Source organism: Mustela erminea, chromosome 19, assembly GCF_009829155.1.
Source record: "Mustela erminea isolate mMusErm1 chromosome 19, mMusErm1.Pri, whole genome shotgun sequence".
NCBI classification, from domain to species: Eukaryota; Metazoa; Chordata; class Mammalia; order Carnivora; family Mustelidae; genus Mustela; species Mustela erminea.
This window is the reverse complement of record NC_045632.1, coordinates 23,080,755-23,105,496: the sequence shown is the minus strand read 5'-3', so window position 1 is coordinate 23,105,496 and position 24,742 is coordinate 23,080,755. Positions and strand designations below refer to the sequence as shown.

The window sequence follows — 24,742 nt, the reverse complement described above, 5'->3', positions numbered from 1 at the left end:
ATGTTGCCTGGGAAGTCAGGATTCCTGGGGAATTGAGACAGAGAGCCAGGCCTGGCACTCCCAGGGCCATGAGCCCACCAGCCATGCCAGTATGGACTTACGATATTACAGAGCAGTCCTGGTGGGTCCAGGAGAGCACTGGGAGGCTCTCTGGTGGCCACAAATGGACATAGTGGGACCGTCCATCACCCTTTCATGCATACTTTAACACCCAAGACTCTCCTGGTTGCCAAGGATGGGGGACCCAACCTCAACAGGCTAAGTGAGTACATGAAAATTGTTAGCTCCAGCATCTGTAAAGTTCCTAGTGGCCTGGTCTTGGGCTGGACTGGACCCAGGAGCTCGATGACCAGAAGGCTGCCTCCCCTTACCTCTGGCTCTGATTCCCTCTACTCCCAAGACACCCCCTTCTAAGGAAGGTCACCCTGAGTGGCAAGAGGACTTCCTGGTTCCAGACCCACTTCCGGGCAGTTTAGCAACTCCAGAGATTTTTAGTGGTCCAGCTTAGGTCATGTGCCCACCCCTGAACCTATCACACGGTCAGGACTGTGGTTCTCTGATTGGCCAAGCCTCCCTCCCCATCAAAGAGTGGAGTGCAGTGCTTGGAGGAAAATATCCCACAAGGGAGAAGCGGAGATGGGGAGGTTTGAGTGAAATCTGGGAATATGGTGGTCTGACTGAGAACAAAGAACGCTTGTGTCTTAGCCCATGCTGAAGGGGGGCAGGGGCTTGTTTTTGCTTAACTGACCCCCACACCCCCAACCTGATCAGACACTCCCGGTCCCCGAAGTATCTTCTAATTAGTTTCTGTCCTTGGGAACCCTGAGCTTAGCACAGAATACATAAATGTCAGCTGCCACCATGGCTTTATCGTGTACTAAGTTTAAAGGTCAATTTTCCTTTTCATTGGGACTTCTAAACTGATTACAGCCTCTGTCTGAAGAAGTGTGACTGGACTTGATCCCCAGAGTAAAAGAGGGTTATGGGACCACTCACTGGTTTGCCACTCTCCCCCCTGGAGTCCCTAACAGCGTGAGCTTGTTCTGAACCACGACCCCTATGCTTGGGGAGCATGCGCCGGGGCCCTGGACTTGGGCTGACCTGGCAAGCCTGTGCAGACAGATTTCCACGCCTGAGAGAGGGCAGGAGCCAAGCCCCCGGGGCCTTCCCACACTCAGGTTCCCTGGCACTGAGTCCTGCCCATCCTGCCTGGCCCCTACCTCACAGCTCACACTGGTGCAGCCAGTTTGACGCCCCTTTTTCTGGGGTTCCTATGTGTAGCTGAGATGTGTGTTCCGAGATGCCCCTCCCCACCTCCTATAGTTCAGCCAAGTAGCCACATGTGCCCAGCTTTGCTTGATAGCAAGGCCTGGGCCAGCTCTGCTTCTGGGCACAGCCCACACCTTCCCTGATCAACACACTCCAGTACTCCTTAACTTCCTACAGGAGCCTTTAAGGAACTGCTGGAACGTTCTGCACCAGGGGCCCAAGTGCAAATGATGAGCCAACACTGTCAGCAGGCAGTTTCCCGGGGCCCCTGAAGGCTATCTGGGGGCCTCAGGTTAAGGAATCTTATCTCAGAAGGACTTCGCAGAAGGACTTACTTCTTCTTAATCCTTCCATCCTGGCTGCTGTTCTTACCATGTACGAAGCTACACTAATGCCCCCAAATTACTTTATGAATCATAATGACTGTGAACACATGCTGAACACTTACTATGTACTGGATACTACTGCAAATGCATTATGGGTATTACTACATTTGTGCCTCACACCAACCCTGGAGGTTAGGATAAGTAGAATCACCCCCATTTTACAGATGAGGAAATTGAGGTACAAACAAGTCAAGGAACTTTCCCAAAGTCTCATTGCGGAAGCAGGGTGCTACCCTCCCTACCCAGCGGCTGGTTTCCTAGTTCTATCGACGGTCTTCCTCAAGGCTGAGCCAATGCTTGGACACTCTGACCCTGATGCAGGCTGGCATAAAATGAAATGAAACCAAACAGCCAAAGGGGAGCTACCCCAGACAAGTGGCCATTAGTACCTTCCAGAGACTCCAAGCTTTGTGGCAGGCTGTTTCTACTGACGTATCCTTTCTATCATCTCTGCCAAACCCATTCATCCTTCTGGCCTAGCTGATGCTTCCTCCATGAAGCCTTCCCGGCATCCAAGTATAGGTTGGATACCCTCTCCTGCCACCACTCCATGTGATTCTAGACCCTAGAAGTTTCCCATCCCAGCCCTACCACTCTGTATCACAACTGCCCATTTAGCTGCCTCCCTTCCAAACTGGAAATTTCTAAGTGGGCAGGGATTATTAAAGTCTGAGTTTGTTTTAAATGATTATTTTGGAAAATAATTCTTATTTTTTAAAATATATGTTCAATAAAGTGCATACATCATAACTGGGTATTTTTATGTACATAACCGTGTACTCAGATCAAGATATAAAACATAGGTAGTGCCTAGAAGTTCCCTTGGTGCCCTCCTAGTTTTTAACCCCACTCCAGAAGTCTTGTGACCAGTCACTATAGTTCTGCGTTTTCTGAAACTTCAAATAAATGGAATCACACAGTAATACTTTCTGTCTGACTTCTTGTGCTCCCCATGATTCCTCTTGCTACAGGTTTCAATGGTCTGGCCTTTGTACTGCTGTGCAGTATTCTACTGAATGAACATACCAAATTTCTGTATCCCCTGACTGTTGATGAACGTGTCAGCTAGGATACAGAACACCTGGAACTCTCACTCTTTGCTGGCTGCAGTTTAAATTGCTACCACCACTAAGGAAAACTGTCTTATCTACCATCGATAACAATGATATATTTGATATCTATATATTGACATATATATCATCTATCCTTGTCATATAACCATAAGCACTCATTGAGTGCTTAGTATGTGCCAAGCACTGTACTAAGTCTGCATTACCTCACTTAATCCTCCCAATCAACCTAAAAAGTAGATAGTTGCCATCTTTGAAATAAGACCATCATAGTATCAACATGATAGGATTATCATGAAGTTGAACTAACACTCTGAAGGACTTAGCCTAAAGCTGCCATTTTGGAAATGCTGTTTATGGTACCTCTTATTGTTATTACCAAAGGACACAGGGCTGGGAGTTCAGGACCCTGGGATCCATGCCTCCCTGACAACCTGAGTGAGTCATCTCAGCAGCCTTGACCTCAGAGACCCTGGAAGGTCACCTCTGCTAGCAAGGACCTCTGGGGAGGATACAAGGCATACTGTTCAGTAAGACCCAGGCTCTCACTTCAAGAAGAAGTGAGAGGGAACAAGACTGAGACTGTGCATCAGGAAAGGTCTTGGGAGTTTTGGGAGCCCTCTACTACATGCTTCTTGTACAAGTTTAGTAGAGAAGGCACTTTCAAGTGACAATTGCTCCGTATCTCTCTCATAAGCCTGTCAGGACCACAAGGGCTTGGTCAGCGTATGTTTTTCTGGAATTCACCCACAAATAGGAACAAGTGTCTCCCTTCACCCAGGCACTATGCCAAGAGCTGGGGGGATACAGCAGTGACCAAGACAGACAAGGTAGGGAAGGGACACGGAACAAGGAAATGAAAAGCAAGAGTCTTCTGGTGGCAAGTTCTGTGAAGAAAACACAGCAGGACAAATGAGGTGGAGAGAAAGTCCTAGTTAGTGGGGTGCTGCAGATTAAGTGGTCACTGAAGACCTTGAAGTTCTAGGGAAGGAACAACAGCCCGATGGGGGTCCTCGCAGGGCACAAGCTCCAAGGACCTGAGGTGAGAAAGGGCAGACGGTGGTGAGAAGCTGAGCGTGAAGAGGGTTGAAGGGAAGTCTGTGATGATATGAAGGCCAGTTCCAGTGGAACCCCAGACACCAGGACAGAGAGTGCGAATTTGACCCTGAGCCCCACAAGAATTACTCTGAAGGCTTTCGGCTAGAGGGAGCTGCCTGGAATCCCAAGGTCCAAATCAGCTTCTTCTAAGGCCCCTGGAAGAGTCTGTGGGGGAGGGGCAGAGAGGGAAGGTGCTGGGCTGTTCATTGAATGAATGAATACACCCTTGGAAGGATGGGCCGACGCACGTCCAGGAGCAACCACCATGCCACCGGCGTCTCAGACCGGCTGGGGCTGCCAGTGGCACCGGTTGTAGGCCAGCGAGGAGGCGCTGTGACCTTGGGCACATCTCCGCCCCAACTCACACAGCCCGGAACCCTGCGTCTCAGGGGCGGGGTGGACGTGCAAGGAGGGACAGGGCGCGCGCGCGACAGACCGACAGACGGCGGGTCCTACCGCTTGCTCCTGCGCGACCCCTGCCAGACCCCCGCCCAAGCCCGAACTCTCGCCGTCTGCGGTGTTTACATTCCACCCGCGCCGGCCACGCGGCCTTCTGGCTCCCGGGCGCCGCTCGACTCCGCCCACAGAGCCCCTCGGCCCGCCCCTCCGCGGCGCTCGCGCCAGACCTCCCCCGCGTTCTGCCAGCCCGGCGCGGCCCCGCCCTCCACCGCGCGCGCCAGCCGGCCTCCCGCGTCCGGCTCCGCGCGGCGCCGCAGCTCGCGCCGCGCAGGCCCCGCCACGGCCCCAGCCCCGCCCCCTCCAGCGCGCAGGCCCCTGTCACTTAGCCCCGCCCCGCGAAGGCTCCGCCCCGCGAAGGCTCCGCCCCCCAGGCGGTCCCGAGCGCCTGGGCTGGCTTGCGCGGCGGCCGGGGCGGTCCTGAAAGCTGTAGTTGGGCGGGCCCCGGCCCAAGGGCTGCCGCTGAGGGGCTCGGAGCCGGTCGGGGCGGGGCGGAGGGTGGCGGGAGGGTGCGAGGGCGGGCCGGGGGCCGGTTCCGCGCGCAGGGATTTTTAAATGTCCCGCTCTTAGCCGGGCGCAGGAGCAGCCGGCTCGGCCGCCAGCGCGGTGTAGGGGGCAGGCGCGGATCCCGCCACCGCCGCGCGCTCTGCCCGCCGCTGCCTCCCGCCTCCCGGCTTCCCGCTCGCCTCGGCCTGCCTCCGGCCTCGGCTCGTGCCGCCTGCCTGCCGCGGAGACGGCTTCGGGTAAGGGCCCTGTCGCGAGCTGCGGGACGGCGCGGCAGCGAGGACTCCCACAGCTCCCGGGTAGGGCCAGGCCAGGCCGGGCCGGGGTGGGGGTGGGGGTGGGGCGAGGCCGGGTCACCGGGTCCCTGAGGCGTCAGCGCGGGGTGCCCCGGTAGGGTGGCTCAGAGACGGACTAGGAGGAGGTGTTGAGGGGGAGACTGAGGCAGCCCGGGCCGCAAGGGAGGCGGTGGGCCGGCGGGGATTTGGGGGGCCGTCTGGGTCCCCCCCAACCCCGGGTTCGGACCCGGCATCGCAGACTGTTGGCGGCGCCGCGGGTGACAGGCCACCCGGGGCCCATCGGCCATTTTCCTGACCGGCCCGGGAGGCTCCCGCCGCCGCCGCCCGCGCGGGAGGGGGAGGGGTGCCCGGGGTGGGCTGGCCGGCCCTGGCCCCCCACCGCCGGTCGTCTTCACCCCACTGCCCGTTTTGTACCCTCAAGGCCTGAGACCTGATCCCACGCCCCAAGCCATGCCGAGGGAGAGGAGGGAGAGGTGAGTGGCCCTGTCGCTGTGGGGACAGGAAGGGTGTTCAGTCGTGGGGGAGGGGTGAACCCAGATTTGGGGAGAACTCACCCTGACCTCTGTGCCACCCTGACTTTGCAGGGATGCAAAGGAACGGGACACCATGAAGGAGGAAAGTGGCACTGATGTCTCTGTTCGTTCCAGGAAAAGGAAGGCAAATGTGGCTGTTGTGAGTACAAAGGAGACAGGTGGGGGAGGAGGATCCCCCCCCAAAATTTTACCTGAGAACCAGACTGGGCTCTGCCACAGGTTTATTGTAGGGGGTTAATGGGAGTGCATCTGGGAGAAGTGGTGCCCACAACCTAACCAACTTTTTCTTTCTTCTCTCTCTCTGTTTTTGTCTTTGAACTGTTTGGTGTGTTTCCCTGGGGGTGGGTTTGCTTTATTTTAGTTTTTGCAGGATCCAGATGAAGAAATTGCAAAAATGGACAGGACCGTGAGAAGTCAGTGTGGCAGTCAGGTAGGTACACTTGCTGATTGGGCCTAGGTGGAGGGCCTCCTGCTCTTTGTGGGTTAGATTGAATCTTAAGCCCCCTTGCCTCCTGCTGAAGGCTTGTTCTGTACCTATGACCACAGTACATATGGCTGAGCTCTGTACCCATTAGTGGCACTGACCTCCGCCAGCCATGGGATTCCAGAAAGGTCTTGGGTTCCTCACCAGCACCTTTGAGACATCTTTGATGTCTGAAAACACCAGAATGGACATCAAATAACTCAGTTCTCTCCTTTTGCCCTTGAGGAAACCCAGACTCAGAGGAAGAAAGTAACCCAGAGTCCTGTGCAATCCAGGGGCGGAGTCCATCCTAGAACCCTGTTTCTGGGCTGTTGAACTGGGGGGGAGGGCTCCTAACACAGAGATCTCTGGGTAACTGTGATGATGAGGGTTTGTTTGTGTTTGTAAGCAACCACGAATTCTCCCTCTCTGTTCTTCTATTTTTCCATCATGTCATGGTGCTTAAGGACCTCCCACTCCCTTTAGGTCACCCCCTTTAGAATCCTGCTCTGGGGGTTCTGAGCCCATCCAGCAGTTAACCTACAGTGACTTCTGCTGGCTGGGGCTTGACCTGGCCTCAGCCAGAGTATTAGTGGAATATTCTTTGTGACGATACATGTGTCTCAACCCAGTTTTTTAACCGACTAGTCCATTTCTCTTGTCGCTGTGGAATGGAGTTACTGCCAAATTTCCCGCATGCTCATGATAGATATCATTACAATATCAGAAGTTCTAACAGAGAAAGCTTGTGTTATCTCTGTACTTCCAGAAATGGCTGGAGACGGTAGTTACGGCTCTAATAGGGGAAGCAGCCTATCTCCAAACTAGTGGGTCAGGCCTTCTGACCCTATCACAGAGAAAAGCTGAGCAGGAGGAGAATTTGAGCTGAGGGCAATGGTCCCAACTAGGTTAACGATGGGCGGCACATCACTTTGTTGGCCAGTGAGCAACAGCCATAGCAGTTGGTTCTGGAAGAGTGAGGGGCTTTAAGGCAGTGGGTTTGCAGTAACAGTTGTCATTGTACATAGACCTTAGTAAATAGCATTTCTGGGGAGGTCCACTGAATATTGAACAAGGGGTTGATGATTTCCTTCTCATTAGATGAAGAAATATTTCACTTAAGGGAAGGATATAAGACAATGCTTTCTTTCCTTTTCCTCTTCTTTAAAAAAATAAAGAACAAACTTTAAGCAGGGTGATTTGTGTGGGACATGATAAAAATGGACCTCTGCTTTGTGAAACTCAAGATTATTTTGCCAACTGTTTCTGAATTGAAATTTCCAAGTGAAAATGAAACAAAGGCATCCATATTGACTTCTTAGAGTTGCAGAGTAGTTTCTGTTCTCCAGGAGGATCAGCGCAGTGCTCAGGTGCCTAAAATGGGGCTGTGGTCCTATCCCTAAACTGTGGACAGTTAGTTGATCGCTCTGGTATATGAATAGCCGTATCATTTCTCACTAATTAGAAGGAATTTTCATGGTTGTTCCGAGATTAACAACAACAGGTTTCTGCACATTTCGTAGAGCAGATAGCTTGAAAATTGTCCCATCTACTTACGGGGGTAGTTGTTGTCTTGTTATTTCTCTGTGTAGATTCATAAACCTAGGTTTTTGGGGTAGCACAACCTTCTTGCCTATTAATTACACAGAAATTTCTCAGGAGTTATAATTCAACCCAGTACAACACCCTTGAGCTACCTGTGGGCTTTATCCTAAATCCTTATAACTGCTTCATCAGGACCACAGAGAACCTTGAATTCTTTCTTTAGGCCTTTCTTACCAACAGGACTACCCGTTTATCTAAAATCCATTCAACATAATTTGTTCTGTTGTTTAACTTTTTGCACGAGACCCACCTTTTTTACTGAAGTGAATCCTGGCCTTTTTTTGTTGTTACTTCTTAGCCCCTGATTTTGCATAGGTCATCTTATTGTTAATTAAAAATGACATAGAGTTGGGGTGGTTAGAAATAGTCGAAACTGGTATCTTACTCTTACCCTTTTCCTTCTTAAAGTCAGATGGATTTGGGCTTCTTTAAAACCCAGTATCTGCTCAAGAGAAAGGACAGAGACTTCAAATTGTGCTTCACCCCCTGGGTCCTAAAACTTTCTGAACCACATGTCTGCTTGTGGGTCATCCAGTTTGTCTGTGAACTCCAAGTTGGAAACTGCTGCCATTTTCTCCTCAAAACTGCTTTCAGCTCTTTCAGCCATCTGGCTGCGGAGGGTGGCACCCAGCTCCTGCCTTCACAGCTAGAATTCATTCTTGAATGAAGAACAACTTGAAGCAGTTATGTGACCCTTTCTGCGTCAAGGAAATGCTACCAGCACATGATACTAGAGCTGGAAGGGGAGGTTGCCCTTCTGGAACAGCTGTTGGCAGGAGTTGTCATGGTTAATTTGCATGCCCAATTCTTCGCACCCTGGGTGGAGAAGAACTTTATCCTGCTTTGCTCTTCTCAGCATACTGAAAGTGCTCTGGCTGCCTCTGAAAGTGACTGGTGTGTCATGAGAGCCCTGCTCTACCCTATTCTCCAGACAGCACCTGGAGCCCATGTCCCCATGCTCATTTCTAGTTGCCCCATTGTTCCTTTTCTTCTCTAGGCAACTTTAATGAGCTGTCTGCTTTAAAAAAAAAAAAAGTGCCAAGAGTCTCAGACTTTCACAGGGTTTCCATGCTGGCAGGATTTATCTGCCACATTGTCACCAGAATCACTCATCTAATTCAAAAAAATCCAACATAGGCTTCTTTTCTGAGTAGGATGATAAACATAGTAGCTTTAAAAGACGCTTTTCTAAAAGGCAAAAAGACCTTAGTATTCTCCAAATATTGAAAATTGAATAAAATTAACTATCTGGAATTTTTCAAGGAAAAGCATATTTGGGTTTTTAACGATGGTTTATTCACTTATCAGTTATTTGAATCCTTCTGTGCAAGACTTTGGGGAAATGATTCAAAGGTCTTCAGGGGTATCTGGCTTCTATCTCCACAGACTTCATGGTATAGCCTGTGACCATTCCTGGATTTGGTTTTAACTAGGCAGATATTCTTTTTGTTTTGTTTTGAGTTAAGGAAAACAAAAGGTCCCAATTATGTAATATATTAGGCTAGTCTTAGAACCAAAAGATGTCACATTTGATGGGTTTTTAAGATGGGGAGACTTTAAATATAGATGGTAATCAGTTTACATTTTGATCTTTTAGGTCTGTGAATGTGGAGTGCTTATGTAAATACTTTTACTGGAAATCCTTTCACTTTTAAGAAATTTTAGTAGATTAGTTGTACTTGTTAAAAAAAACAAGTCTTCAATTGTGACCAAGCAATCCCACAGCATACCTTAGAAGTTATGCCTAGTATCTCACTGAGCTGCAGATGGATTTGTATTGGTGGTGGTAGTGTCATTTTTTGTAATATAAGAGCTGTTTGCATTTTGTCTTGACCCCTCTTGGGTCCATCTTACTGCTCCGGTACGTGTTTGAGGGTGACAACGTGGAGGACAAAATGCTACTGACCTTCTAGTTGTCTTAGATGTTTACTGCATAGACTCCTAAGCCAATGACAAGTGAAATGAAAGCTTGGAGGCATTACTGTGGCTTTTACTTCATGTTCCATCGTCATCTGAATTTAGTACAGAACATGTATTTAGGCCTGGGGATTGCTCTCAATATGAAGACATTTTCTGTTTTACTGGCTGTTCTACAAATCAGTGGGTGTAAAAATAGCTGGTTCATATCAAATATTTAGAAATTTCTTTTTTCTTTTACAGCCATGGAACGATAATTCTGTGTGTGAAAACCCCTGCTCCTTCATTCCCACACCTGACAAGGAAGAGGGTGAGCCAGCATCCCCAAGTTCCACGTGTGGACTGCAGAGTTTCATGCCCTCCAGAGCCTCACCACTGCCTATATTGAAGTGAGTCACATACCATGTGCCTTCCAGATCTTTTACTCCTTGTGCACAATCTCACCAAGTTAGTGTGGATGCATACTGACACCTACCTTTCGTCTTTCACTTCTTTTGTATTTTGTAGCTGGGCAAATAGAGACGAGGTGTGGAAAATTATGCTAAACAAGGAGAAGACATACTTAAGGGATAAGCACTTTATGCAGCGGCACCCTCTCTTGCAGCCTAAGATGCGAGCAATTCTTCTGGATTGGTTAATGGAGGTGAGCTTGAGCCTTCCTGCTGACTGGAAGCATTGACCACTTCTAGAATCTTCTATGCTATTATGTTCCTTCCTGTGTTTGATCCCGTTGACACATTCTGTGTCTCTGAAGCTGTGGTATGTATTTTGCCATTTTGCTTGCATGCTTCCTTAGAAGAATTTCTGAAGTCTCTTTACCATGAAGATATTTTTAAGTTGGCCTCTAGTTTTATTCTCCAAAGTTCAAATAATTACCAAAGTTCTATTTTCCACTTAACTATAAATATTGATATTTGGTCTTTGTTAATTAAATTGCTTTTTAAACTATCCAGTGGAATGCAGATAACAGCTATTCGATAGCCACTATCATAAATTTTAAAAATATATGAGCAGGCTTATCTTTAACAGCTAGAAAGCTTGCATTGTTCCTTTTTAACACCTTGGAATCCATTTCTCCTTCCCCACAGAATATCATCCTAACAGAATATATTGTTCAAATCTTTTATTGGTCGCACTGTCAGACTTCTCTGCAACAATTGATCAAAAGAACGAGTATTACAAATTGTGATGGGTAATTGTTAAACATAAAAAATGATACTGTGTGGGCCTGCACCTCCCTCTGAGAGGCAGTGTGGGTAACTCAGTGGTGCCTCGATGAAGGGGTGCTTCCTGGACACCTGGAAGCCTTGGGTGATGAGAAATGGGCTCTCTTTGTAATGTTGAAGATATCATATTTATGAAGAAGGACATGGGAAAGCTAAGTGTCTATTCCCTAAAAACAAACTCTGCTGTGTACTCTTTGGAAAGCCTATATTCGAGGGGTATGCGGCCCCCTCTTACGCTCAGCCTAGAATCCAATCCCTTGCTGCCGCCTCACCACATATCCTTCTTGGTCAGGCAAGTCACTGAACTTAGAATCTTGGTTTTCTCATCTGTCACATTTTCTACCAGTACTTTCCTTTCAGAGTTTATAGGGATTAGAAATCGTAGGCAAGAAAAGATAGTTGTTTTTACCATCCTTGATTTGCTTTTCTTTATTGGTCTCTGAAAACATTAACATTTTCTGTACGGAGTTCTTGGCCTTGCCGTTGCCCACTGCAGTCCCACTAATGTCACATAGCCCTTCTGGGCCCTTGGAGACATTCTAGAATCTTCTAGAATGAAGATTCTTAAATCTTCTAGAAGACATGCCTCAAAACATTAGATGTAGTATACTTTACTGTCAGGCTTCACCTCATAAGATGTTGTGATGGAGAACTTCTATTTTGTATAATGCAGGTGATGCTAAATACTTTAGGGAAGGTTTCTCTCTGAAAGTAAATCAAAAAAGTCATATAATACCATTGAAAGGATAGAAAAGAATGGTAACCTTTTTGTCTTCGGTGGAACGAGACTGTAGGCTTGTCTGCAGTGATGCTGTTTCTCAGCCCTGAGCCCAGCCAGAAAGTCTGCGTGCATATGGGAAAGGCAGTGCTCAGGCCATGTGCCTAATTGTGAGCTGGGTGACAGGTTGGAGAGGACAGAAGCTCTAGTTTCACTTCTGATCAGATCATAATAGTATTACTTTATAAAAACAGACTTCAAATATGCCTCAACCTGGACTTTAGAAATACTCTTCAGTGATTGATGGAATTTTCTCTCAATGTTCTGTTGTTTCTCCCGTGCTTTTTCTACTTTTTAACCCCGTAAATTGCACTCACACATGAGAAGGCCTGTGTAGGAATGGCAGGTCTATATGCATAATCAGACATTATAGATTGTGGTGATGAGTGGAGGTCTACTATTTCCGTGGTCCTTTCCTCTTCAGCTCGCCCATGTGCACCATTTTACCCAATCTCTCAGCAATCCTGTGAGGAGGGGAGGGCAGGCATGTCCTAATTTTATAGTTAGAGATTATCATTCACGGTTTTTCCATGAAAACGCTGCTTTACCAGCCTATGCACATTTGCTCTTACTATTACACTTAAGAACACTTAAATCTTTCTGAGTCCCAGCTTTGTACTGTCCTTGTACTTAGGGACAAGCCAGGTAACAGTCCTTTCAGAAAAACAAAGTTCTCTCTCTTGATTTGGTTGTATTGTCCTTCACCAAAACTCATGACAAGTTTTTTTGTCTTTCTTTTTTCCTCAAGTAACTATTCTAAAATGTAATAAATATTTTTTTCAGGTGTGCGAAGTCTATAAACTTCACAGGGAGACATTTTACTTGGCCCAGGATTTCTTTGATCGGTATATGGCAACACAACAAAATATTGTAAAAACACTTCTACAGCTTATTGGGATTTCATCTTTATTTATTGCTGCCAAACTTGAGGTAAATTATTTTCAAATATTTGTTATGTAACACATACTGTTTCTTGAGATCCCCCGAGATTACTGGAAGAGGCCAACTGTTTGTCTACATTTTTCTAATTTGAGGTCATCTAAAGTGAAGATACATGCAGAAAGGGCTAGAAATTAACCAAGAAGTGAGGGAAGTAGTGAGTATGTAAAATGCTTAAGGGAATGTAGTTACTTGAAGCCAAAAAATTGAACTTTTTGATCAGTGGAGTAGCTCCTGTATTTAATCCATGATGTTCCCTCTCTCTTTCTATGCTTGTATACTAAAAACAGTGAATGTGGATGTACACTGTAAACTGAAACTATTAGAGAAATTTGCTAGTCATTTCTCCCTTTTATTTCCTTCTAGGAAATCTACCCTCCAAAGCTGCACCAGTTTGCTTACGTTACAGATGGGGCTTGTTCAGGAGAGGAAATTCTTAGCATGGAATTAATCATTATGAAGGTAGGTTACAAGTTGATTTTTCAGTCCTTTTCTTTAAATGCATACATAATATCTTTTCTACATTCAGTGGAAGTGCCTCTGACTAAGTGTTCTCCAGCTAGACACATTGTGGCATGGAGTGTGGCTGGAGTTTGAACTCCTTTAGAGGCCCAAAGGGAGCAGAAATGTCTTTTTTTCTGTCCCTCTCAACCATTGATCTGACCTTTCTCTCTGTTTTCCCCTAGGCCCTTAAGTGGCACTTAAGTCCCCTGACCATTGTGTCCTGGCTGAATGTGTATATGCAGGTTGCGTATCTAAATGACTTATATGAAGTGCTCCTGCCTCAGTATCCCCAGCACATCTTCATACAGATTGCAGAGGTGAGTGGCTCTGTTACCTCTGGGGGTTCCAACCCCACCGGGAGACGGAGGAACTCAGGATAGGGGCTGGCTGCCTGCTTCAGTGTTCTTTTCTGCTCCGCAGCTTTTAGATCTTTGTGTCCTGGATGTTGGCTGCTTAGAATTTCCCTACGGCGTACTTGCTGCTTCTGCCTTGTATCATTTCTCCTCATCGGAATTGATGCAAAAGGTTTCAGGTATGTTGGCTTTCCAGTTCACTCACAAGAAGTATTGAACTTACAAATCGACGGAGCCTAACATTTACTTTGGTTGCAGGGTATCAGTGGTGTGATATAGAGAAGTGTGTCAAGTGGATGGTTCCATTTGCCATGGTTATAAGGGAGACAGGAAGTTCCAAGCTTAAGCACTTCAGGGGAGTTCCTGCTGAAGATGCGCACAACATCCAGACCCATATAAACAGCTTGGATTTGCTGGTGAGTCGCGTTCTTTGTTCCCCAGATAAACTCCTGAAACCACCTGAGCAGCTTCTCCACTCCTCTTTGGGCAGCCTCCAGCTATCCTCGAAAGCCTCCAATTCCTCTAATTCCTTTGAGAAAGAAAAACTGTGTTTAATAGATGTGATGTCTAGATAGCACCGCAGACCAGTGACTTCAGATTGTTCTTTGCTGTTCTGTTGCCCTCCCCTCCGCAGAGAGGAGCACACAGGACACGAAGCCTAAAGGATGCATTCTTCCATTTTTACCATTTCTCGCTTTTATTTTTACCAGGACAAAGCCCAAGCAAAGAAAGCCATATTGTCTGAACAAAATAGGATTTCTCCCCTCCCCACTGGGGTCCTCACCCCCCCACAGAGCAGTAAGAAGCAGAGCAGTGAGCAGGGGACCGCGTGAGCACACCAGCCTCCTCCACCCAAGACAGTCGTGCGGAAGCGCCCGCCCCAGGTTCTTGGCTGCGCACCGGAGCGGAGGCGTGCGTTAGCTTTTACAGATATTTAAATGGAAGAGCATGTCTCTTCTGCAACCGAAGTGTTTCTGTGGATGGCATTGGACAGGGACAAGTGTTTTTTATTGAATGCTTAGAGTTTTTGAAATAAGTGGGTCAAGTACACCAGCCACCTCCAGAACACCAATGAGTGCTCCAGATGCTGCTAAGGAGGGTGATACTTGACTTGATTGACTGTTCACGCACGGAACAAAGGCTTGAAGTCGTGGAGTGCCACGTTGCCGTGGGCTCCTCTCGGGTGTGCTGGGCTGTGTCGCGTTGAGGGGAACAGGTGGTTGTGAGCATTGTGATGTGGAGCCCACAACCAACTGTGCTGGGGGCCTGCCCTTTTCACACTATCAGTTGACAATGTACAATGCCTTTTATGAACTGTTATTTTGTAAGTGCTGCTACGTCTATCCGTTTTTTTAATAAAGATAACACTGTCTTTGAGACAGCTGGTTTTATGAGCTCTGTGTGATCATTTGAGTTAGAAGTCTTCTTTGAGTGTGGCTGTATCAAGTTCTCCTTTTTCGCTTCATACCTCTTAAAGCTCCCACCTTTCAAGCAAATATATTTAAAAGAAGACTTTGGAAGTGAGCATTAGGGATAGCCACAAATGCCTCCCGAGGGCCTCCTGAGGGGGGAACAACGCCTCGATTTGGCATTTCTCCCACATTGTCCCAGCCCTGCACAGCGGCTGCTCAGGTGGGGCTCACGGGCTGGCTGTGGCAGGACTGGGGAACTCGAGTCTGCAAGAGGATTCTTAGGGATGGTGTCTGCGCTACGACACGCCAGAGGTCATAAAGCATCTCTAGTAAGTGTTCCTCCACACCCTTTTCATCCTTACCCACATCTTAACCTGAAGAGCTTTCATTGGGAGAGCTTGGTAACAAAATGTCATAGCCTAAAACTATACTTTGAGAAAGAAAATGTATAATAAAGTGATATAGAGCTCAAGTGCACAGTCTGTTCCCTGACCGTTGATGGAGTCCCCAAGTGCCATGCTAATGGAGGAAGTCCCTGCCCATTTTAAGGCCTAACATGTAGCGGTCACCCCGCATTTTGTGGAGCATTCTCATCGTGGTGGTCTTTTTTTTTTTTTTTCTTTAAGATTTTATTTATTTATATGACAGAGGCACAGCAGGAGAGGGAACACAAGCAGAGCGAGTGGGACAGGGAGAAGCAGGCTTCCTGCTAAGCAGGGAGCCGGCCCAATGCAGGCCTGGATCCCAGGACCCTGGGATCATGAGCTGAGCTGAGCTGACCGTAGATGCTTAACAACTGAGCCACCCAGGTGTCCCTCATCGTGGTGGTCTTGTGTGTCTCACTTCCTTGCAATGCTTTGGTGTATGGGTTCAGAAAAAGGAAGGGCAAATGAGCAAACAAACCCACTTATTTTTAACTTGGTATTTTATCTCACTTTGCAAAACCCTGTCAGAAGTGGAAAAACAGCCATTTAAAAATCTGTATCATATTTATATAAAGTTGGAGAGAGACCCTACTCCTTCCTGTTGTGACGCTATAGTTCTGGCACGTTTTAATACGGCATTCTGAATGAATGCATTATAAATTTACATGTGCTGGTAGTCAAATGGTTCTCCGAGCTAACTGTTTCTTCATCTCAGGCAGAGATGCTCCCAGCTTAAAAAGCAGTGGATTTTTAACAGCGATCATTCATAAGTGACTTGTTGGAAAAATCCTAAAAGTGGTTAATTCACATTTGGAATTTTCTATGCATTTTTGGGCACCAGAAACATTACTATTTTCAAAGCTATGGATAAGTCTTAGGGCTTGACCGGTGAGGTAACACTGGTCTGAACACACCTTTGAGGCAAACACTACTTCATGGACAGTCTGGCCCACGTGCTGAAATGCGAATGCCTTATATGCAAATTCAAGAGTGCTGCATTTCTGGACCTCGGTGCTTTTTGTTTTTATCAAATAGCAGTGTTTAACCACAGGCAGCTCTAATGAAGGATGTGTCCCGGGTGGATCCTAGGTGGGAAAGTGAAATTCATAGGAACCCATATTTTCTGTGACTTTGCCAGAAACACTAAGAGCCACTAGTAAGTAACATCAAGTTTCCCAGCTCTAAGGAGCTCCTCCCTTTCTAGTAGTCGGCACCAACTTTGCTCCCTCGCTGGTTGGCTCTGCATACTCATTTGCCAAATCATTTTTGTTTTGCCATTCAGCTAAACCCAGCAGAGGCCAGGGGATGCCAAACAAGACATCGGAGGGAAAATGCCAGCTCTGGTCCACCTTGGATGAGTAAATGCTCTGAGGCAGAGGTGGTGAGCAGGAGGACCCAGAGGAGGTGGTGACGTTGTCCCTTAGTCTGACTTCCTTGTGCTAGAGGAGAAGCTAAGAGAGTAACTTATTGACCAACCATAAGGGCTGATTGGATTGTGGTAGAGCAAACCACATCCTCATGTCACACCCTAGCTCACAGTTCACTCGCTAGACCTCCCCAGAATTGCTCTGGTGTCTCTGTCCCCCGTGCGGAAGAAAGAAAACCATGGTTTTCAGGTAGTGGGTATGCAAGGCCTTCCAATGCCATCTTCTCCTCATGGAACTCACCTTCTTACTGCAAGGATTTCACACCAAGTGGATAAATGATGTTGAGGTTCACAGGGACTTGAAGTTCCTAAAGGCAGATAAGTAAAGCTGGTGAGCCCTTTAAGATTTGGAGCACAGAGCAAGATAGACTTCTAGCCTCTAACTCAGATGCAAACGAGATTGGCGTTTATTCGGGCAAAATTAGGCTCTAGCTCAGAGCAGGGTTGGAAAGAGAAATCAAATCTGATAATGTCTAGTCATATTTACCCAACCGTGCATTTCCCTACCACATGTTCAACATTTTGAAATTCAAATCACATTTATACCTTGGACATTGTTAGAAGACTATTTTTATCCCTGCTGTAATCATCTAATTTGCTGATTACAGGTCTCAAATTGCCACAGAGAACTCAATTTTTGAAAGAATTGTCCTGTTTGATCAAATATGTTATTCAAGCAATGCAGTCATTTGTTCCACAAGGTTACCTGCCAGGCAGAGCGAACCAGGAGTAATAGCATTAGAAGCCTATACTTAAAATCAAGCATTAGCTAATCTGCCTGTGACAATAGAGTCTTAAATATAATTTGCTGCAGATACTTCAGTTCCCGCACTGACAGACAATTGCATTTTGTATTCAATGAGCATAGACTTTTCCCTACCTCATCCCAATTCCAAATTTAACTCCCGAAGACGCTGATGTGCTCAGTTTCACAGGCTTACCAGGTACCATTTCCCAGGAGCCTCAGACGGGAGGCCAATGCTGTCCTGTATTGAATAACGACTCCCTTTACACCCTAACCCCCCGCCTGTCTCTTAAATCATTTTTCCTGATCAATGCCAATTCCCAAACTCACGTAGCATCTGACTGCAGTCAGTTCTGGTCTGATGCTGGCTTCCTCATTGTGGTATGTGAGGTGGCCTCAGTCCTGAGCCCCTGCTGTGCACTGGGCACCACCAGTCCTAGAGATGAAAGCACACGGGATGCAATCCTAGAGCTCAGGTGAGCCTGTCTGGAGCCAGGAAGGAGCACGGGGGCATGGGAAGGGCCTGGAGCAGAGCCGGTGTGTCTGTTTGAGAGGGTGCTGCTGTGTCTGCAGCAGTAAAGAGGAGTCACGGTCATGACTCAGTAGAGGAAATAGGAGATGAGGCAGTGCAGGTGACAGAGGCCACGTCATAATGGGCTTTTACACGTCAGGCTGCACATGGGCCAGTGTCCCTGGCAGCAGGGAGCTGGTGTTTGTGAAGGGGACGGTGATGGGCTCAGACCTGCGTCTGGAGGCAGAAATTGAAGAAACAAGCCCAGAGTTCTGCCTCTCAGCATCCTGGGAAAAGGACCGTGCGCTCCATGCATCAGTGATTTCTAAATGGCCCTGCCTCTGTGACTACCCCACCTGTCCTTCCAGGCCACAGTGACTTCTGCACCTGCATCTCGGCCTGTCTGCTCATCCACAGGCAGCTTAGACCCTCAGCTCCCATAGGAGACCAGCCCTGCCTGTCCCACACCGCTGTCCCCAGAACCTCCCCTCTGAAGGGTTCCTCCACCTGCGCATCTCCTCCTAGCAATGCACTTTGCATCTTCTAGGAAAACTTTGCATCCTCTAGGGAAACTGCTTACACCACTTCCCGTTGTTAATACAATGGAAACTAGCAATACACAATACACATAGGAAAACCACTCAATTCCCAAGTCATCAGTGAGATCAGCTCCCACGCATCAGACAGGCAAACACGTTTAAGTGCAGAAAGCAATACAGTAACTTACATGAAGACCCATCCCCAATTTCTCGTCACATTTTTTTTAAAGGACTACAACATTAAGGATGCCACCGAAGGGCCCCCTTGTCTCCCTCCCCTGTCCCATTGTCTTTCCTCCTCAGAGGAAATAATCACCCCGGGATCAGTGTGAATGATTCCCACACATATTTTTAGACTTTTATCTTTTATATTTGGCTCCATAAGCAATAGACTTAGAAAAATACCTCTCTGGGCGTTTTAAAAATCAGCAAGAGTGGCATCCATCCTTACCTATAATAATACCACTTCCTGGGGCACCTGGGTGGCTCAGTGGGTTAAGCTTCTGTCTTTGGCTCAGGTCATAATCTCAGGGTCCTGGGATCGAGCCCCGCATCAAGCTCTCTGCTCAGCAGGGAGCCTGCTTCCCCCTCCCCCTCTGCCTGCCTCTCTGTCTACCTGTGATCTCTCTCTGTCAAATAAATGAATATTTAAAAAAATAATAATAATACCACTTCCTATTCTCTTTCAAAGTTATTTTCAACATTCACCTGCGTGAACATATAGAGGGTTGGATTTATTTATTTTTAACTGTGGTCGAGTTTTCTCTTCTGTGACTGTCCCACGAGGTATAAAGTTCCTCCCAGGCCAGCCCATGAGTAGGTCAGCAATGCCGTCACCGTCACCGACGACGCTGCCATGAACATCTTGCACACGCGTGGGCCATGTGTGTGGGTTTCTCCTGGGCATGTCCCCAGATCTGAAAACCACCACGTCAAAGGGCGTGTGCTCCTGTGGCTTTACTAGGTGTGGTCAGCTAATTCCCCAAATTATGCCGATCAATCCTCCCAGCCAGGGAGCAGGAGAGAGCCTGCCTTCCCGCGGTGGCTCCAGCACTTATGAAGGCCATCTTTTCATCCGTGAAAATTGCTATTATTTAAGTTCCTTGGCTTTTCTCTGATTGTGGATGCAGAACATGTGTGATATGATAAATTAGACTTCTATGGACATGTACAACAGAGAAAGTAAAAATCCCCGAGGTGCCATCCTTAACAGTTTGTATGTTAAAATAGGGTTCGTGGCTCCAGAACCTTTTCTATGCAGACACGAACATATGCATGGACAAAACATTTGCTGGGTTTTATACAGAGCTGTTTCATCTAATTATATCTCTTAAGTTGCTTAAAAACGCACATACCCATACACACCCACCCCCTCCCATTTTTCTTTTTCAGTGATTGCTTGGCAATTGATTTCATTGCTTAGCACATCATTTCAGGGCCTGGCACATGATAGGTGCTTATTAAATATTCACTCCCTGGATGAGCAGGGAGATGGATTGGTTTTTAGATATGTAGTCATTTTCATTAAATTTCTTACTCTTCCATGCCCAGAAGAATACATGCTATCTTTCACTTGGCAAAGACCACATTCAAACTGAGAAGCAAGAAGCAAGACCCGAACAGAGATGCTGCTGCTGTTCTAGTGTTTCTTCTGGGCAAAGGAGCCCCACACCATTGAATTCCAGTTCCTGGAAGGGTCACAAGAGTGGAGTGACACACAAAAGCCCGGACTCCAGTGCATCATCACACAGAGAGCAGAGAGGCAAAGCCATTCTCTGAGTCCTCCAGATGGTTCGTTGTGTCCCTCTTGCCAAGCTAACCAAGTGATTACCTTGTTGTAGAGGAGCAACGAGCAATCCGTCATCGTGTGAGATGATGACTCGGTCTGAAGCCCTCCCCCTGAACTTCGGTGTCCTCCATCCCTCCCCGACTCTGTGCAGGGTCCCTGGGGCTCTCAGGGGGAGAAGAAGAGGCTGCCCATCTGGGCTGCGGGGCTGCTGCCGCCGTGGGGGGCTCTGTGTTTGGGCTGCTAAGAGGTTTTGAAACATTTGAGCCGATGTGTGAAAGGTGGGAGAGCTCACATAGGCTTGTGCCCACCCCCCAGGCTCTGACAGCCTGGCCGGCAAGGCCCATAACGTGCAGACCATCAGAGTGCCCACGGCCCCCTGCCCCTGGCTCGGGAGTCCCTGCCTCTGATTCTCATCCACACGCTGCCGACCTCCCAGAGAAGACAAATGCTTGTGCCCCAAACTGTGAAAAGCAAGCAAAGAGTACAAAGAAAGAGAGCAGAAAGGTTCAAGGAAAGTGACAGAGAGACCAGACTATTTGAGCATGTTCACGATCAGCATTGTGGTGTCCAAAGACATCTTTACCTGTCTGCCTCCCACAGGCATTGGGGTTTCAGATTCCTGGACTTCCGGGAGAGTCTCGGCTCCCCGCGCGATGCTGTGGGGCTTTCGGCTCATCACTGACCCATTTCGGGCTTCACACCCCTCAAGGGACCAGTGAGTGGGAGGCCACAGCATGTTCTCTCAGTGGAAGCCCAGGCTCTCAGGGGTTAAGAGTGGGTTTCTGTTTCTCTTCAAAGGCTGGTCTTCCAGGTGGTGATGAAAGCCGGGGCTGGGGTGTTAGGTTTGCAGTACACTTCAGGGAACTTCCCTGCTTCCTGTCATGCAAAGGAGGTTTCATTTCTCTTGACATCAAGGGTGGGTGGGGGACGAGGGCGACAGTGCACAGAGCAGAGGACAGGTTGGCAAGCAGGTGGGCCGGAAGCTGGCCAGGGACAGAGGGCTGCCCCACATCCCCCAGGTCCTCCAGGAGGCCTGATGACCCTCACGGTGACCTCTGACACTCGGCCCATCTCAGGCATGTCAAGGCCAGACAGGGGATAAGTGTGATTCTGGGGCTGCTTCCAGAAAATGCTCCCACCCCCACCCAAAGGCTGGTGCCTGAAAGGGGCCTGGCTGTGCAGGGTGGCCCTGGACAGGGTCCCCGAGGATGGGGGTGGGGGCAGCTGGGGTCCAGCTTTGTTCTTCCTTGAATAGAACCTGTGCTGTCGGGCTACGAAATGCTCTTTCTACTTCTGCCCTGGGAGGGAGAGCACGGAGGCACCAGAAGACACATTGCAGCAGAAAAAGATGAGTTTTCAGATCCCGGGAGTGATTTTCTGCACCGTTCATTTTAGCGACGTCCAGGGCAGTGGAAGGAGAGGGCTCGTCTGTGGACGAGATAGATGCAGGTGCCAATAAAGAATTCATGGGAGCACAAAAGGCGGGCTGGGCGGGTTTTATTAATTATATTTCTTTTATCCTCCTAACAATGGCGTGTCAGTAATCTTCACTGAATGTGCCCAATTGATGCTAATGATTTCATCCTTTTGTTTCTGTGTCTAAAAAAAAAAAAAAAAAAAAGGTCTGTTTGCCCCAGCAAGTCAGGCCCAGAGTGAGCCTAGAGCCCAGCAGGACCCGGGAAGCTCTCCTCTGGGCCCCTCCCCCTGTGCTTTTGGTACCCGGGCAATGGCAACGGCACTGGCAGTGGCCATTTGTCCTGTCCCCAGGCCCTGCCAGCCTCCTGCTTTGCCATAATCCAGTGGACAGGTACCCTTGCTGACGTGGGTGGCTGGGTGGGTAGGAGTGTGTGTGTTTGGAGCAGCATTTCAGGGCCAAGAACCCTTCTTGGTGCACCTCGAATCACATTCCTCACCCAAGGGTTCTTTTTGAAGAACAAAAAATAGAGGTTATGGATTGCTTTCTTCCCGCAATCCCCGTCTACTGGTATTGCATTTTACTATTTGGCATAAATTGGACAAGGGTGTGTGTGCTGGAACACAGAGATGATTGAAAGAGCCCCAAAGCATTTGCCCCTGTCTGTCACCACCTCCCCCGCTCCCCCAAGCCTGGGAGGAGTGGTCTCGAATGGCATCGAAGTTTCCAAGCAGAGAAGTGCTGAACCTCACGGTCCTCTCCTTCCGGCTGCCTCCCCATCACAGGCTGCCAACATCTGGCCCCGGACAGGTCCGAGGAAAGCATCTAGCGCAGAAACAATGTTTCCTATCACAAATTAACCAGACAAATGTGCTTACCTGGCACTTAGGCTGCTGTGTGGAGATTAACTTCCCTTGCAGGAGATGTGGGCTGGTGCACGACCTGTGAGCAGCCGGGAGCTAAAATGAGAGCCCCGTGTGAGGACTCTCGGCTGCAATGCCTCAGAAAGAGCTTCTAGAATGGGGTTGGGATGACCCTCCTGCCCCCCTTTTCACCTTGACACCCTTCCCCACCATAGCCCTGGTTTGTGGGAAGGTCCTAGAGCGGGGGCCCAAGTGGCCAGCTCCCCCTGCCACTTGGATGGCAAAGTTCTGGTTTCCATGCAGGGGAATTATGGTGTCCTACAGCTGATGACGGGGACCGTGGGCATAGTCGAGGGCGGGTGTGCTGCTGCAAGTTCATAGAGGTTGTTTGGGAGGAACAGGCAACTCCTCACGCTGGCATTGCCCATCTCCTCCTCCACCTGGCTTCCTAACCTCCGGATGGCCTCCTGGCAGGCGACGGGGACCAGTGTGTTCAGCCAGTGCTCCAGGCCCCTCCGGGCAGCCTTGGTGGCACCAGCGCTGAGAAGACCCATTGTCACCATGGGGGTTGATGATGCCCTGGTGGAGGGCCCCACATAGTCGCTCACCTTGAACAGCTGCTGGACCCTGGCACACTCTGCTGCTGGAAGTCTTGTCGCGGCCACCCCAGCTTGGGCAGAAAGTCTCAGCGTGACAGCCTGCAAAGTAATCCTACATTTGAATTTCATCTGCAAATCCTCATTCCTCCAGACAAGCTCAAACCTGCACAGATGGCCCCTCACACCGAAAAGTAAAAATAACAAAGCTTGCGATTCCAGGCCTCCCTTTTTCTCTGGGCAGATGTGCCGCCGCACATTTCGGGAGGCGCACAGCCTGTGGCCCGGCAACAAGCCCTCTCCTCCTGTGTATTCTCGCTCGCCCCTTCTGGCATGATGAGGAGTAGGGGGAGCAGCCATGGCCCCTCTGGGGGTGTTCCTGGATGCAATTCTGGGGTTCCTGAGCCTTTGGAGTGGTGCAAAGGGGTATGGGGCAAGGGATTTAGAGTGAAAGCCCATCCCTCACTCCACTGCCCAAGACGGGCCATACGGCCATCCACAAGATGGTCCAAGGAAGAACTGAGGGACTGGAGCAAGGACTCGGGTAAAGTCATCAGTGAAAGAGGGACAAGGGGATGTCATGAATGCCAAGGGCAGGGGGCAGAGTGAAGAGAGGAAACTCTGGGAGTTCCTGATTTTCTGAACTCCTCCAAACCCCAAAAAGGCACAGGGGTTTTGATGACTCATTAATTCTCTCCCCCCAGTGTTTGCCCAAAGCCTCTACGGCTGGCCCTGAGGTACGGTTATGGACAAGACACACTCAGGGAGCACTGGCCAGAGAATATTCAGTCAAGACTATCTGTGGGCTGGGAGGCTACAGATTCACTGGTCAGGAAGGCCAGAGCAGGAGACTGAGAGAGATTGTAGGAGGCAGGAGCCTCCTGCCAGAGACACTCTCCAGATAACTGTAGCTCAGATCAACCTCTGATAAGCCATGTGGCCTGGAGCCCCCAAGTCTCAGCCTTCTCATCAAGAAATGAGATGGCAAGATGACATAAAGATGTTTAGCTGCAAGTGAAACACAATTCAAACAGGAGAAACAAGGAATTCACGGCTACTTTTAACTAGATAGCCCAGGGGCACACATAGCTTCAGGAATGGCTGGATCTGGGTGTTCATATGCTATCATCAGGAATCTCTCTCCCTTGCTTAGTTCTGCTTTGTTCTGTGTTGACCTCCTCCTCCAGATGGCACCTGCCATTATCTCCAGGGTAATATTCCTACCAGCAAGCACCTCCTTCCCAGAACCTCTAGCCAGAGTCCTGAGGATGACACTCATTGGTCCAGCATGGGTCACATGACCATATTTTCTCTCATCACTGTGGCCAGAGGGAGGCAGTGCTCTGACTGGCCAAATGTGGGCTCCGGCCAGGCCCTGGGGCAGGGTTGGAGTCAGTCTCATCCCAACTACCTGACTCCATGGAGGAAGCAAAGGGATACTGTTCTGAGAAAGCAGCAAATACAGAAACAAACACCAGAAACCCTCTGAAACAGCAAAGATCTGAAGCTGTTGCAAAAATCCCACTTCAGGATCCTTTTTGCTTCAGGTGTGTGGCCACTGCCTGTGCCAGCCCAGCATGCAGGGAAGGTTCCAGACACTCATGTAAGGATGCCTGCCCCAACAC

The 24,742-nt window shown here is 48.8% G+C and overlaps 1 protein-coding gene and 1 long non-coding RNA gene across 6 annotated transcripts; one reads left to right on the top strand and one right to left on the bottom strand.

Moving 5' to 3' along the window:
* The first annotated feature begins 4,683 nt into the window (after positions 1 to 4,683).
* CCNE1 (cyclin E1) lies at positions 4,684 to 14,788 on the top strand. Of its 4 annotated transcripts, XM_032325487.1 has the most exons (12): positions 4,704 to 5,022; positions 5,501 to 5,552; positions 5,664 to 5,751; positions 5,974 to 6,042; positions 9,841 to 9,986; positions 10,105 to 10,240; positions 12,385 to 12,531; positions 12,907 to 13,002; positions 13,227 to 13,361; positions 13,465 to 13,576; positions 13,656 to 13,813; positions 14,108 to 14,788. In XM_032325487.1, exons 2-12 carry the CDS (start codon positions 5,530 to 5,532, stop codon positions 14,228 to 14,230), a joined length of 1,233 nt encoding a protein of 410 aa, XP_032181378.1. In that variant the 5' UTR covers positions 4,704 to 5,022; positions 5,501 to 5,529; the 3' UTR covers positions 14,231 to 14,788. The 4 variants fall into 4 exon arrangements, with proteins under 4 accessions (XP_032181376.1, XP_032181375.1, XP_032181378.1 ...); XM_032325485.1 differs by lacking the exon at positions 14,108 to 14,788 and having other exon boundaries at positions 4,684 to 5,082; positions 13,656 to 14,099; XM_032325484.1 differs by lacking the exon at positions 14,108 to 14,788 and having other exon boundaries at positions 4,686 to 5,022; positions 13,656 to 14,099.
* LOC116579771 lies at positions 13,820 to 22,617 on the bottom strand. 2 transcript variants are annotated; one of them, XR_004281415.1, is made up of 7 exons: positions 22,537 to 22,617; positions 21,503 to 21,672; positions 20,828 to 21,120; positions 19,164 to 19,372; positions 17,736 to 17,841; positions 16,902 to 16,968; positions 13,820 to 13,926 (listed from the first exon to the last, which is right to left on the bottom strand). It is a non-coding gene; the product is annotated as an uncharacterized LOC116579771 (long non-coding RNA). The 2 variants fall into 2 exon arrangements; XR_004281414.1 differs by lacking the exon at positions 19,164 to 19,372.
* Between the last annotated feature and the right edge of the window lie 2,125 nt (positions 22,618 to 24,742).